The sequence below is a fragment of the Leuresthes tenuis genome, unplaced genomic scaffold, assembly GCF_036924035.1.
Source record: "Leuresthes tenuis unplaced genomic scaffold, fLeuTen1.0.hap1 SCAF_12, whole genome shotgun sequence".
In the NCBI taxonomy this organism is placed as follows: domain Eukaryota; kingdom Metazoa; phylum Chordata; class Actinopteri; order Atheriniformes; family Atherinopsidae; genus Leuresthes; species Leuresthes tenuis.
The window spans coordinates 7,741,322-7,754,893 of NW_027325366.1; the positions used below are offsets into that span (position 1 = coordinate 7,741,322).

At 37.6% G+C, this 13,572-nt stretch overlaps 2 protein-coding genes across 2 annotated transcripts; both read right to left on the reverse strand.

Annotated features, from left to right (window-relative positions):
• Window positions 1–1,606: 1,606 nt before the first annotated feature.
• Window positions 1,607–8,203, reverse strand: cyp27a1.1 (cytochrome P450, family 27, subfamily A, polypeptide 1.1). The gene is made up of 9 exons (XM_072397929.1): window positions 7,938–8,203; window positions 7,277–7,458; window positions 6,334–6,533; window positions 5,929–6,126; window positions 4,396–4,559; window positions 3,917–4,083; window positions 3,614–3,695; window positions 3,163–3,363; window positions 1,607–1,919 (listed from the first exon to the last, which is right to left on the reverse strand). Exons 1-9 carry the CDS (start codon window positions 8,175–8,177, stop codon window positions 1,788–1,790), a joined length of 1,566 nt encoding a protein of 521 aa, XP_072254030.1. The 5' UTR covers window positions 8,178–8,203; the 3' UTR covers window positions 1,607–1,787.
• A 965-nt stretch (window positions 8,204–9,168) lies between these two features.
• bcs1l (BC1 (ubiquinol-cytochrome c reductase) synthesis-like) lies at window positions 9,169–13,515 on the reverse strand. The gene is made up of 7 exons (XM_072397930.1): window positions 12,799–13,515; window positions 12,489–12,628; window positions 12,191–12,385; window positions 11,762–11,825; window positions 11,469–11,641; window positions 11,069–11,186; window positions 9,169–9,480 (listed from the first exon to the last, which is right to left on the reverse strand). Exons 1-7 carry the CDS (start codon window positions 13,116–13,118, stop codon window positions 9,228–9,230), a joined length of 1,263 nt encoding a protein of 420 aa, XP_072254031.1. The 5' UTR covers window positions 13,119–13,515; the 3' UTR covers window positions 9,169–9,227.
• Between the last annotated feature and the right edge of the window lie 57 nt (window positions 13,516–13,572).

Here is a 13,572-nt window from a genome sequence, read left to right on the forward strand (position 1 = left end):
AGTACTATGGACAGTATGAATATGTTACAGAAATGTATATAAGTTGAGAAAAACCAAAATATACTCCTCATTTATGGATTTATGGAAAGCTGTTGAAGAAGGTAGATATTCAAATTCAAATTTCAGAAGCTCTGTTTGGCTCAAAGCAAACATGGGCTGTTGCCAGTAGGTGTTGAATATTACAAGGGGCTTTAGTGGAGTGGAATTGGGAGCACATTTTCCTTCACTGAAAACATTGTATATGGCTCATCCTCAAAAATTAAAAGAGCTCTTAACAACTTTCTCTGTATATGTTCGAGAATACAACTCGTAGTATACACAAGTAGGCTATTCAAAGATGGTTCAAAATGTACATAACATACATTTTCAGTTCCATACCGATAGGTTATTGAAATAAAGTTAACTCCAAATAATCTGGACTTTACACTGTAGAAATACTGGCCTGACGATTCGCTCTTCATAGGGTAAAGAATAGGCCAGGAGATACTCTAATATGCTCTGACCTTTTTCCATTTCTTAAGAGCTTAAGATCCTTCAACCTTTGCCAAGATATCCCCTATAAAGGATTACAAGTACATTCCAGACTCATTCAGCAAGGTTTGTCAGTTTAATCTGTGGGTTTCGGGACATGCAGGTCGGATGTAGGGGTATAAGAGGTTTGGCAAGTTAGCAAAAAAAGCTCTACATAGGGATACCGAGATGTCAAGGCATTGGGTTGGAATAAAGTTTTAGAATTTATTAAACAAACTAGTGTAATAGTGAGGATTTATTCTCTGATCCGCACGACTGAGCAGATGGTCCTAGTTGCCAAATACAATTTTAAAAAAGAATTGCTTTCTATTTAGATAAATAGAGCTGTGATAAAATGCAGTCAGATCAAGTTTTTAACATTTCTTTAACAAAGATGTTCACTTTTATTCTAAGTGAAAACAAGGCATTTCTACAATTGCAGCATTGGTTTGCTAACTTCAAAGAGATCAGAGAATGGGGGATCAGGTTGTTCCTCTGGTTGTATCAAAAGGTAACAGTTGGCCCAGACTTGAGGTCCAGCCAATGGCCGTTTGTTTCACATAATCACCTCTTTCTGCCATCTTTCCTGATCATTTGTTAATTTAAGGTGACTAGAGCCAAAAAAGAAAAATCACATACTTCTTGTCTAACTTCATTCTTTGCGTGATAACAAGTCTGGCACTAGCAAAGAATGTGTCTACACCTGCTGAGTGACTCAGTAACACATTGAGACTATTTTTGAACACTAGATACAAAAAAGTTAGGATGAAAATTTTTTAAAAGAAAAAAAAACACATGGGTCAAGTGACTTCTTTGACTTTTATTTCATGAAAGACAGTATGAACCCGAGTTATAACCACTGCATTACAATACCGTCAAAAATTCATTGTACTCTTTTTATATTGTTATTACATATATGAAGCCTATAAAAACTCTGGTGGTACTTCACTCATCAGGTTTAACCTGAAAGATAAGCTATATTTACATATTTTTCATGTCTCATTCTTGGAATCTCAACCTCAGGTGCATGTCATATGATACTGGCAGAAACAGTTTCAGAGTACTGAATGGAAAGTACTCTCTTGTCCTAATGACATGTAACGTTTTGGAAATATAATATTGTACATGTAAGTTCAAACACATGTATTCTATAGTTTCAGTTGCATTTGTTTCAGACCCGCTTCAACTGTGTCATACATTTTTGTCAATATAAAAAGAACATTCTAACAGCTCCTTCATTAACATGCAACTTATTCAAACTGATCTATAAAAGTAAATCAAGCAGCATTTACACATCCTCTGTCCACAAAGTGCAGGTTAAGTTGCTTGTCAGGAACCAGGACGGTACGGTTTATGCTTTTCAACTCTCCTATTGTAGGGTCTGGTTTGATTTCAAATCGTCTGATTAGCTGAGGGGGAAAAAAAAAATAGAGTTAATGAAGTCACTTTTTTTCTAGAACTGAGTGGATAAGACGACAACTCACTGACATCCAAAAATGAGTCTACCCAGAAAAAAATGGCTGTATTAGTTTTCGTTAAGACGTTGTCACTTGCAGCTGTGGTCACACTTCAAAACCTGCAACAACAGTGTACCATTTCTGTAGCGATTTTGTGTTTTAAGGACAAATTCTGTTTAGCTAAAAAGGTACACTGTAATATTTGCCCATCACCAAAGGGAGCTAAATCAGTGACTTGTGGATCAGCATCATACAGTATTTTCTAAAAACACTAATATTGTTCTACTTATTTTTCTAAAAAAGTGATTTGTTTTCCCTCACGTGGCGGGTGTGTGGCCTGCTTCAATGTGGTAATGTGGCTAAAAGATTAAAAAATGACAAATAATCATTTTGTTTTATATGGTGAATCAAATTCCTTTAGGATGTTCATCTGACTGTTTTATCGTGGTCAAATGCATCGTAATTTCAGTCTGCAGTGCATCTCCCATGTTATGTTGAATGACAATAAAAAGAATCTAAATCTGAATCTGAAATATTTAATCACAGCTTGGTTCGAAGGTTATTTATTGGTTAAATAGCCTAGCTCCGTGGCCAGACTAACCATCAGCTAAATCTAGTTCATATACAAGCACCTGCTGCGTCAACAAGCAAGATGAAGTTTACTTACAATCAAAACTTTCAAAGGTATGTAACTTGAACATTTTCATGCATATTTTAAATGTATATTGCATGTGTATAGTCTTGCACTATGTGTATAGTCTTGCACCATTCTTGCACCGTGGCCAGACTAACCATCAGCTAAATCTAGTTCATATACAAGCACCTGCTGCGTCAACAAGCAAGATGAAGTTTACTTACAATCAAAACTTTCAAAGGTATGTAACTTGAACATTTTCATGCATATTTTAAATGTATATTGCATGTGTATAGTCTTGCACCAAGGTCACAACAAAGGTATAACCAATTAAAAAAAATGATTCGCCTTAATGTTAGGTTAGCAAATTTGCATCTGCTTTAGGGGCTGGTCTTGTGTGACAGTCTGATAGTAAGATATGATTGCGTTAGTTTTTACCATTACAGTATCTCACATTTCTTTAATTCAGCTTTGAAAAATAGCCTTCCCTTTCAGCTCAGCCCAATCCCACTTTCAGATCTTAAAATGTTGTTCATCCACAGGGTTTTTTTTCTTACATACCTGAAACAGAACCAAATACATTTCAAGCTCAGCAATCCGGCGACCAACGCAGCCTCTCACTCCAAAGCCAAACGGAATAGAACCAAATGGTTTTGGCCTCTTGAGGCCATCACGGAGCCATCTCTCAGGCTTAAATGTGAATGACTCTGGAAATGTGTCCTCATCATGACTCATGGCATAGTGACAGAACGTGAAAGCGGTCTGCAGAAACAGTGAAAACATGAAATTCTAATTTATCATAAAACCCTAATCAAATGCATTTTTGTTACCTTATTACAGTCTTTTTGTTAAAATTTTCTAAAGAAAATCTACCTCCTCTGAAGACTTTAAGCCTAGTACTGGAGATTAAAACTTGCATTTCTCTTTACATTATTATACAAGCGCACACAAAAAAAGTACAAAAAGTCTAATCATGGTTTGGAAAAGAAAATAATAATAAAATAAAACTCACTTTCTGTGGAAATTCATATCCACCAACAGAAATAGACTTTTCTGTTATGATCCTTGCATTCATAGGAACCACAGGGTACATTCTGTTAGATATCAATATAATCAAAGGAAAACATAATTAAATTTAACATAATTTTACACACATCGTAAATAGAGCAAGAAAATGTTGTTTCAATGTCATTTTTACATTATTTCGACAGACAAATATATATTTTTTTGTAATGATCCAGCTAAAAAAAAAAAGTCCCATTATATTATTTTGTCATTATTCACCATGAAACACAGCCTCTTAAACCAGTCTTACCTGAGTGTTTCCTTGATAACGGCCCGTAAATACTGCATGCAAGTGATCTCTGCTGCATTGGGGATCCCATCCGCCGGTACCAAAGTAGACACCTCTTTGTACAGTCTGTCCTGGACATGAGGGTGCTTGGACAGCTCGTACAAAGCCCACGTGAGGGTGTTGGAGGTCTTTACAAGAAAGATATAAAAACGTCAACCAGATGCGTGGATACCTAATATACTTTGTGTGTACATGCAGAAAGAAGGTTAGGAATTTTCAGGGGCAGACAAGCTCATATTATGACACTGATGATAAAAGATTCATTACATCTCTACAGACTGTCTTATATTCATAAGTGGAATAGCATGAGATGTGTTCAGAAATCAAATCATATGGGGATGGTTGTGGTATATAGTGTTTGTTGGTAAGAAACAAAAAATGTTTATAATAATTAGCATTATGATTATAGTTTCAATAATGTGGTAAGGTATTTGATTTACCGTGTCCACTCCAGCTAAGAGAAGTTCAGCGATGTTGGCATACACATCTTTAATGCTCATCTGTGTATTTGAGAGGAGGTATGTCAGGTATTCACCGTCCAGATCTTTTTTGTTGTTCACACACTGCTGAATAACCTCCATCTTCTTGTCAATCAACTTTTTAGCTAAAGTAAGAGCAGGAACAGAAGTGTTTGATTCCAGTAGTCTCTTAACAAAAATGTTCTCTGTATCTGACCAATTCTGCACAGTGCTGTACCTTAATGCTAATTTAATTTGAGTTCAGTTTTTTTTTCTTTATAACTGCATGTGGAAATACACTACATTTTGTGAAACTGTCACAAACAGGTGATTATTAGCTCTCACGGGTGAAAAAGTCTGAGTTTGAAGGCTGGAGATGGTTGGTAGAGAGACAGATATCTCCTGCCTATAGCAGCAATTTATAAACTTTATATAGTTTGAAACAGGTTATTTTAATTATCGTTTTGTCAGGAAAAGACATTAAAATTAGTTAGGTTTTGTAATCTTAAATTAGCTGATTAGATTCAGGCATAAAACAACTATGACGGGGGAAAGGTAATTGCTTGCATTAACACATACACTTTCACAATGTATCACATACAAACCAACTTATTCTTTTTAACTCTGTTACGATTTCCATCCTCACAGCAAAAGACCCAAAACGTGGCGCCAAAACATAAGAAACCACTGAAATACATTACTTTTAAAGTTGTGCTGGATGTTTGGAATTCATGTCTATGAGCATGAATGCAGCGACTAAAACCAGGATGTGTGCTTCAGCTGTATTTACTAAATATCTGTCCATTTAACACACTTGTTTGGGTTTTGGATGTTTGTATGTGTGCTTTAAGGATAACTGCACTGAAACAATTCATTGCTTTATGACTGCAGTTGCCTGTGTTGTTAACCCCCTCCTTGCAGCTCAGTTCAGCCTGAAAAGAAGGAAGTATACTTCAGTTAATCTTACACATTTCCATAGGTGCTGTAGTAGTGTAAAAATCGGAAACCCTGCAGAGTGACTTACCTGTTTGTTCCAAATACTAAACTTAACAAACTGGAAAAACCTTCATCCACGAAATCTTCAGACACTGGTTTTTACTTTGTGTGCAGATGTTTTTAGCGTTCTTTTTTTTCTTTCAAGTAGCAGTGGACAGACAATTTAGAGATTAGTTTGTTCAAAAACACACTGATTCTATATGCATGGCCTGTCGTGCAGACAAACAAGTTTTACCTATAAGCATTCCTCACAACGTGGCATGTAATTAGAGTAAAACACTTAAACTTTAACAAGGTGAGATATCAACTTCACCCTGTCAAATTTTTACTCAAAAATCACTAGATTTTTTTGGCTGCTCTGAAACAATGAATAGGTTTTAGAACATTATGTTAAAAGTTTTAATGAGTTAAAGTACAGTTCATTGTTTCCTTGTTTTATAACAAACTTTAAATAAAAATGTTCTTGCAAAATATACATGATACAGAAAGTCGAATCAATGTGCGGTTAATTCTGCTCACCAAATATGAAAATGCCCTCCCAGCCAGCAATGTAGCGCCCCCAGTAAGGCAGTAGATTACGGCTCCATTTTGGAATAATCACCACTGCCATGCTGTTTGAGAACATCTGGGCTATGGCATTGATGAAGTCTTGTGTACCACCAGGGATTTGCTTTTCCAGACACCCAAGTCTTGTCTCAAACAATATGGAGGCAATACCTGTATGACAAAATCTCAGGTTTAGAAGATTAGAAAATATAAACTCTATCGAGAACCAGGAAGCCAAAGTTTGTACTATTAAGATGTAATGCTTAGAACTCTATTTTAATGACTTGGAGGGTTTGAATAAACATGCACATTGCACTCGCTCCATTATTCAGCACATACAGTGAAAGTGCAGTTTTAACTTTCAGATCTGCCACATACCCTCTAGGGAAAATAGATAAAGCTCATTTGCAATGTTAGTCACAAGATCTCCAGTCGAGCTGCACTGGCGCAGATAGCAGATCCTTTTGGTGAAGTCTGTAACCACCTCATTGATAACACCAGTGTACTGGGCAGAGTCCTTGGGATGCAACATGCGCTTGTTAAGCACCACCCTCAGATTGTGCCATCGCTCCCCCTCCCTAAGAGCAGAAAACCATGTTTAACTGTGATGAGCAAAACTGCTTTAAAAGTTTCCAGTTATGTGAGCTAATGTTTAATCAAAACTGATAACTTGTTACCTAAAACCTAAACTTCAGAGATTATGTCTTCCTGTCAAGAATGAAAGACCCTACAACAGGATAAAATAAACTGTATTGGTAACTGGTTCATTGGTTGAAATAAATTAAACCTGGCCTTTTACACAACAGAGTTAACACAGTTAATGCCACTAATCAGCTTTAGTGGCATTCCAGACCTAGAAATGAAAAATTGAAGTTTTTTCCTCAATTTACATTATGGGACTTCTTTTTAAATGTATCTGAACCTTTAAACATTTCATCTTAAACTTTATTTGAAAATACGATAGACTTGTGATTTTGTTTCAGACTTTGCTATAACTACACACATAAACATACAGTGCATAGGCCCGTACAGTATTAAGTTGGATTCATCTTAATCACTTAGTTAAAATGCTTTAATGTATTTAATGTATGTGCTTCTTTAACGCAACCCAACCCAACAGACAAAGATGACATCAACATTCCAGCCTGGGAGAAATATCTTTCTAATCAACCAAAAAATCTGAATCTTTTTGTTTGACTGACATAACAAAACTTTTTGTATGGAAAGCCCTATGTAACAAGAGTTATTTTAGACCTGGAATAGTGGCTACATTGATATTGAAGCAAAGCTGTGTATGTTCCATAGCATTTGGTTGTCTTACTCTGTAAAAGGCCCATAGCCGAGCCCTCTCATGTCACGATATTCTGTCCAAAGGGACATGTCTCCTCTGGAGGGAAACTTCTCATCCTTCCTCATGAGTTCCTCCAATAGCTCAGGGGTGTTAACGGACACCGACTTAAGTCCATTTTTATATATGGGCCCATATAGCTGCTTCTCATAGATCTGATGGTGGACAAAATGAATGTATGATCAATGAGTCAGAGGAAACATGTTTAGCAGAAATATCAGAACACGCAAAGTAAGAAGCAGAAATAGCTTGAACTGCTGCCTGTAACCATAATATCACCTCAGTTATATCATTAATCTAAAAGGATGTGCTTTTTGTAAAAACAAAACAACAAAAAAAAGGAAAAAGAAAAACATTGTACACGATATTGAGCAAATATCAATTTACAAGAACTGACAGAGGTAGTGCTACCTGACAAACATTTTTATTTTATCATGCACTGGAAATGCGGTCATAACAAACACCCATGCCCCTTAAAATGAAATATTACACAATTGAATTAACTGTACAGAAAAACAGACAATTAACAATGCAGATTTTAACAAACTTGTATCACTGTGTCATAGACTTGCTAAACATGTACATCTATGGCATCAAGAGATCAGGTAGGTCAATGCACTTTAGTTTGGCATACCTGTAGCTCATGAAAACGATCGTAGAAACCTTGAAACACTAGTCTGTAAAGCAGCTCCAAAAAACTGACATGTGGAATGTCTTCCACTGAGCGAGGCTTGTCCTGGAAGGCAGGGAGGGCCCCCGGGGCAGAGGAGATCTTTCCCACACCCCTGGCATAAACCCGGGCAATTGAAATAGGACATGGCAGCAGCCAGCTACCACTCCTATGCAATACTCTCCAGGACAGCCACGCAGCCATTGCAAGGGGAGAATACAATATGCACTGGGCTCCTGTTACATACAGGAAACCAGCTGAGTGGGGAGGGGCCATGTGTCACTGATTATTTAACCCTTCCAGCCCCCTAAAGGTTTATCAAAACTAATTGCCAAAAAATCTTTGTGGTTGTTATTATTCATGAAGCTGAAACTTTGTATGACCTCAATATTTTTCTAATAATTTAGGGGTAGAATTTAATTTTTGATACCTTCTCTGTTTAAATGGTTGTGATTGGTTAACAAAGTTGGCTCTTATAGTTACATCATATTTGTAAACTATTTGTCAGGAAAAGACACAAAATGGAAATTCTTGTGGAATGTCATCACAATTATCTAATAAACCTAAAACAAAGAAGCCTTTGGCTGCCTCTTTATTCTTGCATGGTCTCCCACTTGAAAGCATCTGAAAAACATGTTTTTCTTACCTCTCTGTTGATTATATAATCCTTTGGGCTGGACATAAATACCAGATATTGTGATATCACTAATCAGCAAACAAGGTCCTGAAACTGGATAATAATCTCAAATTGCACTAAAACCTCCAACAAGCCTTTTAGAAGTTGCAAGTTGCAAGCAATGCAACTGACCCAGGAGAGTTGTCTGCCTTGAGTTTAAGTAACTAGTACAATTACCAATAAGAGCAGTCTGAGACTGCATGTCTTAATTTTGATCCAAATAAAATACTTTATATGTAATCCTGCTAAAAACTGACAAATAAAATAAATAAATAAATAAATCAACAAATTTGTTGCTCCTTACCTTCACAGGTACCAAGCAGATCACACAATACGAGCAGTTAATGTTCTGGTATGTTGTGTTAGACATTTGAGGCATCATGGAAATAGTTGTGGGGTCAGATACAAACTGATACAAAGCTTGTCACTGAATTTGAAAATATGTTGTCAGGATTTAATGAAGAGCTGCAGATTTAAATTATCACCTGAAAAGTGTGAAACAAAAAAAGAAAAAAAAACTCAAGTTATTAACACTTTTTTTTATTCAGTAATCAGTCTCTGAATACTTTCCAGGCTTGTCATCCTTTGAGCTGGGCAACATTGTCTATAGCTCCTGCAGGATCCATTTTGTGCAGCAGAAGGTGTCCTTGTACTTGAGCAGCGCTGATTTCAGCATGAGTGGCTGAGGCACATTCTGCAAATCTCTCTCCTTCAGATAAAGGCTCATCTGGGTAGAAGCGACGGAACATCTGGGTAAGCTGCCAGTGGGTGCAATGCCCAATGTACTGCTTCAGATCAACACGGCCAGGTCGGATGAGCGCTGCGTCTAACCTGTGTGTAGACATTACAGACAAGAGTGGCATTACATGAAGCAGAATTTACTCCTTTGTCAAAAATTATAGTGACTAGATATTTATATAAATCTCTAGTAGTGTGGCTTTACTGCTTTTATTTTTTATATATACTTAGCCATATAAAAGGTACAGTAGCAGAAAGTGATGAAAAAAAGCTGTCACTGTCACTGCATGAATAGAACCTATGACCAGTCACTCTATTTTGATTTTCCTTCTCTTTAGTAGCAAAATGCTTCTTAATGTTCACTGGTTCTTTTGTGTGCAGTGTGCCGCTGGGCAGGTAGTGTACATATTTGCTGGCTAGAATACCAAATCAAAGCCTCAAAGTAGACAAAAACGCTATGTTTTACTCCTCAAAACTCTAAATAACAACAATAAACTTATGGCAGTGCCGCTCAACTCTCTGCAATGACCTTAAGCAAGGTGTTTCTCTTTGGTCAGTTATAAAGGATGCCAAGCAAACTGCAGAATTTCAAAGGCTATTTCACTTCATGTGTCTTAGGCAGCATTCTTTGCAATTGACCAGTCTACACAGAAGAAGAAAGACATTCCATTCATTTCTACTTGCTGGCTATAAAGGGAAGGCTCATGATGCCATCAGACATGTGACTGTACTTAGGTCACGTCTACTTTTTGCCATTCACTGGCAAAAAGAAAGCTGGTTTAATGGCTGCGGAATAAGCTATTTGGCATCTCCCTTTTATAGCGTGAGAAACTACATCAACATTTCTGCATTTGATGTAACAAGGCTACTTTTGGTTTGCATTCTGGATGACATTTTGATATCAGCTAGTCCGCACAACCTTAGGGAAAAATAAGTCTATTAAGCAAGTGAAATTTGTACAGAAAATAACCTAATATTAGCTAAAGATAGCTCAAAATATGTTTAAAATAAGCTTAATATTAACATTCTAATGAATGGTTAAAAGTCAAAAGTTTTCAAATTTTTTAAAATGATAAAACTAAAACTTATTAGAGAGCACTATTGTTGAATGTTACAATAACAATATAACTTGCAGAATACAAACAAATACTTCAATACATACTGGCTAATTTCAGGTGTATTAGCGAAGGCAGCGTTCTTCTCCTGCTCTGGGCATGCTCGTTAGAAGAAGTTCCACTTTAACGCATGTTCTACAACTAAGTTTAATACAGCACTTAAAAATACTCATTAGTTGTCTCACATTGTCCTTGTGTTAGCTCTTAAGCTAGACACTGTTTACTCTCTCACATATAAATCATGTACTTCAAGGGTTACTCAATATAATTTCTGTCCTAATCTACATTTACATGACAACTCAAAGCTATAACTGATATCTCTAATAAGGCACATCCCGTGGAACAGAGCTGTGGACAGGAGTTGCAAAATCCACCCCCTAAAGCCAGGTGCTATGAACAGAACTGTAAATTCATGGTTGAAAAGGGTGCTACTGTACAATCTCTCTGTGGCATTTTGAGACATTTCACAGAAATTCCATCTAGACCGTAGGAAATTCAGCTTATGACAAAGGGTCAGAATGTGTCTCCTTTAAATTGCGTATTTATAAAATTTCCTCCAACAATACCTCTCTATATAGTTGGTGGTCATAAAAACGATTCTGGCCTCAGATGAAGCCACTCCATCAAGCGAGTTAAGCAGCCCACTGAAGGTCAGTCTTCCCATTCCCTGGTAGGCCAGAGGGTCTGAGATCAGAACAAAAAGCACTTCATGACTTGAAATTTATTTAAAATTTCATTGATTTTTCAAAATGAAATAAAAAGACAAGTTTGTTTGGGGAATTAAAACTTTACAGGTTGGCTTAATAGCACATGACAACCTCTGCTAAAACCTTTTTTTTTATTATTTTTATTATGCATAATTAAAATTAAGTGATGTCTTAAAACAGAAAAAAAGGAACTACCACTGACAGATGCAAAGTGACTATCAGCACAACCTTATAACTGCTAATCCTTCCTGCTACTCACTTTCAGTGGGAAGCAGCTCTCGGTTCACAAAGGCAGCATCTACATCCTCCAATAGAATGATGCTTTGCTGTGGCGCCACGCTAAGGAGGTGGTTCAGACGGTCGTCTGAAAGCGTTCGGTCACTCAGACTCATCAGACAGATGCTGTAGCCGAGCTCACCTGCCAATGCCGTGCTGAAACACAAACCAATCATAAAAAACAAAAACAGAAGATGGAAAAGACAGTTGCACGCAAGAATGTGACCTGCACACAGAGCAGGAACAGTGACACATCTAGACTGATGTGACACTCACATAAAGCTGCTCTTTCCACATCCTGGAGGTCCATATAGCAGATATCCTCTTCTGTAGGGAATGCCTGCAAACACAATCTTTTTTACATGGATGGCAATCCTAGATCAACTAAAAATCCCTCACAAAACAAGATATCTAACAAAAATATTTAATGATTAAAAAAGCAAGCTATCATTTTCTGTGTTTAGCCTACTAGTATCTAATCACAAATGTTACATCAGTGGCAACATTATCCAAAAATACTATAATTTCATATATGAAGGACTTTTACTTTCCTTATTACTTTCCTGGAAACTTATGTAACTGTCCACTGATATTACCACTAGGTCTTATAGTTTACAAGAGCCTTGAAACTTTGATATAGACTTAAATTGTCAGATAAGAAGAAAATTCAGGTCTAACATCTGTATACATACTATTTTTTTTTACCTCTATCTGTGTACCATTTGGGGTTTCCAATGAAGTCCTTCACGTCATCTACAATCCTTTCAGCCACGCCAGCCTCCAGTACTACAGAGCTAAGAGGTCTGCGACGTCGTGGAAACCCAAAGGGCCTCCACTCTGCACCCATGGCGGTGTACATCACTGTCCTTCCGTCCTCCTGCTTCAGGGCAAGTTCCCTTGCTGCAAAACATGATTGACCCCTGCACTGAATGATCAATCGAGTGCAGTGCAACTATCATATGAAGAGTGAAACTTGAACTTGTCAGCTATGTATAACCTGTACCTTCTTGTAATATATTAAAGAATATTTGTCTGTCTCTGCCCAAAGCTGTGAAAGTGACAGACTCCCACGGAGTTCCAGTATTAAGATCCACCATCTGCTTCTCTCTGGTTCGCTCAACCCTAATCCATTTCCTCCCATACCTACAGACCACAATGGATGACAGTGTAACGGGTTGCGCTGTTAACATAGAACTGTCAATCAGATTTATAGACACATGCATTGTACATAACTTGATCATTTTAAACTAAGTTTGTGCATGTAAAATATATCGGTGCCACACTTAAAGGAAGACATAGAGAATTCTTCTGACCAGATGATGTGGTTTCCAGGGCTCGGGTGAAAGTCAAACTGCGTGTAAACGCGTCCACTCTCATGTGCCAGGTAGGAGGTCTCCACGCTGAGATGCTGAGTGTGCCTGGCGTGCTTGGTGATCCAGCTTAGCAACCAGTGGTAGCTCTTATCCCTGCTGGGAACCTCCAGGGTGATCATGTAGTGCCTGCGGAAGAAGATCATCCCCACTTGTGCTCCTTTTCTCGCCACTGCCAACGCTGTACCTACACCAACCAAACCAAAACCAGCACCGAAGTAGGGATTGTCCTTCAGGCTGTCAAGTATGTCTGACAGGGGCATGATGATGACTTCTGTAGTCCTTCTTTGAAGTCAAGATGATATTTAGTGGTTGTTACACTTTCTGGGAGAAAAACGTCATTTGTCGACCCCAGTCCGTTTTTAGATAAAGGATAATGTTCACCCTTGTTATCTTGAGACTTACTGGCACGCTGCTAATCATATAACCAACCGACAACTGTTTCTAGCTATCAATAACGCGATCTTTAATGTGACATGTTTATTCCACTGAATTACTTTCTCTGTCTTCATCTCACACGATTACCGCTGGACACTTCACACTCGCCTGAATACGAATATCAGGCTTGTAAAGCCTAAACTCGCCATGCATGCAACGTGTGGACGCAATATTGTAGCGGTATTGGCAGCAGCGACCTCTCCTACACTTCCTGTGTTTGAAGAATATTATTCCGACTAAGTGCCAGTGCTCGCGATCATTTGTTCCCCTTCTTGCAGT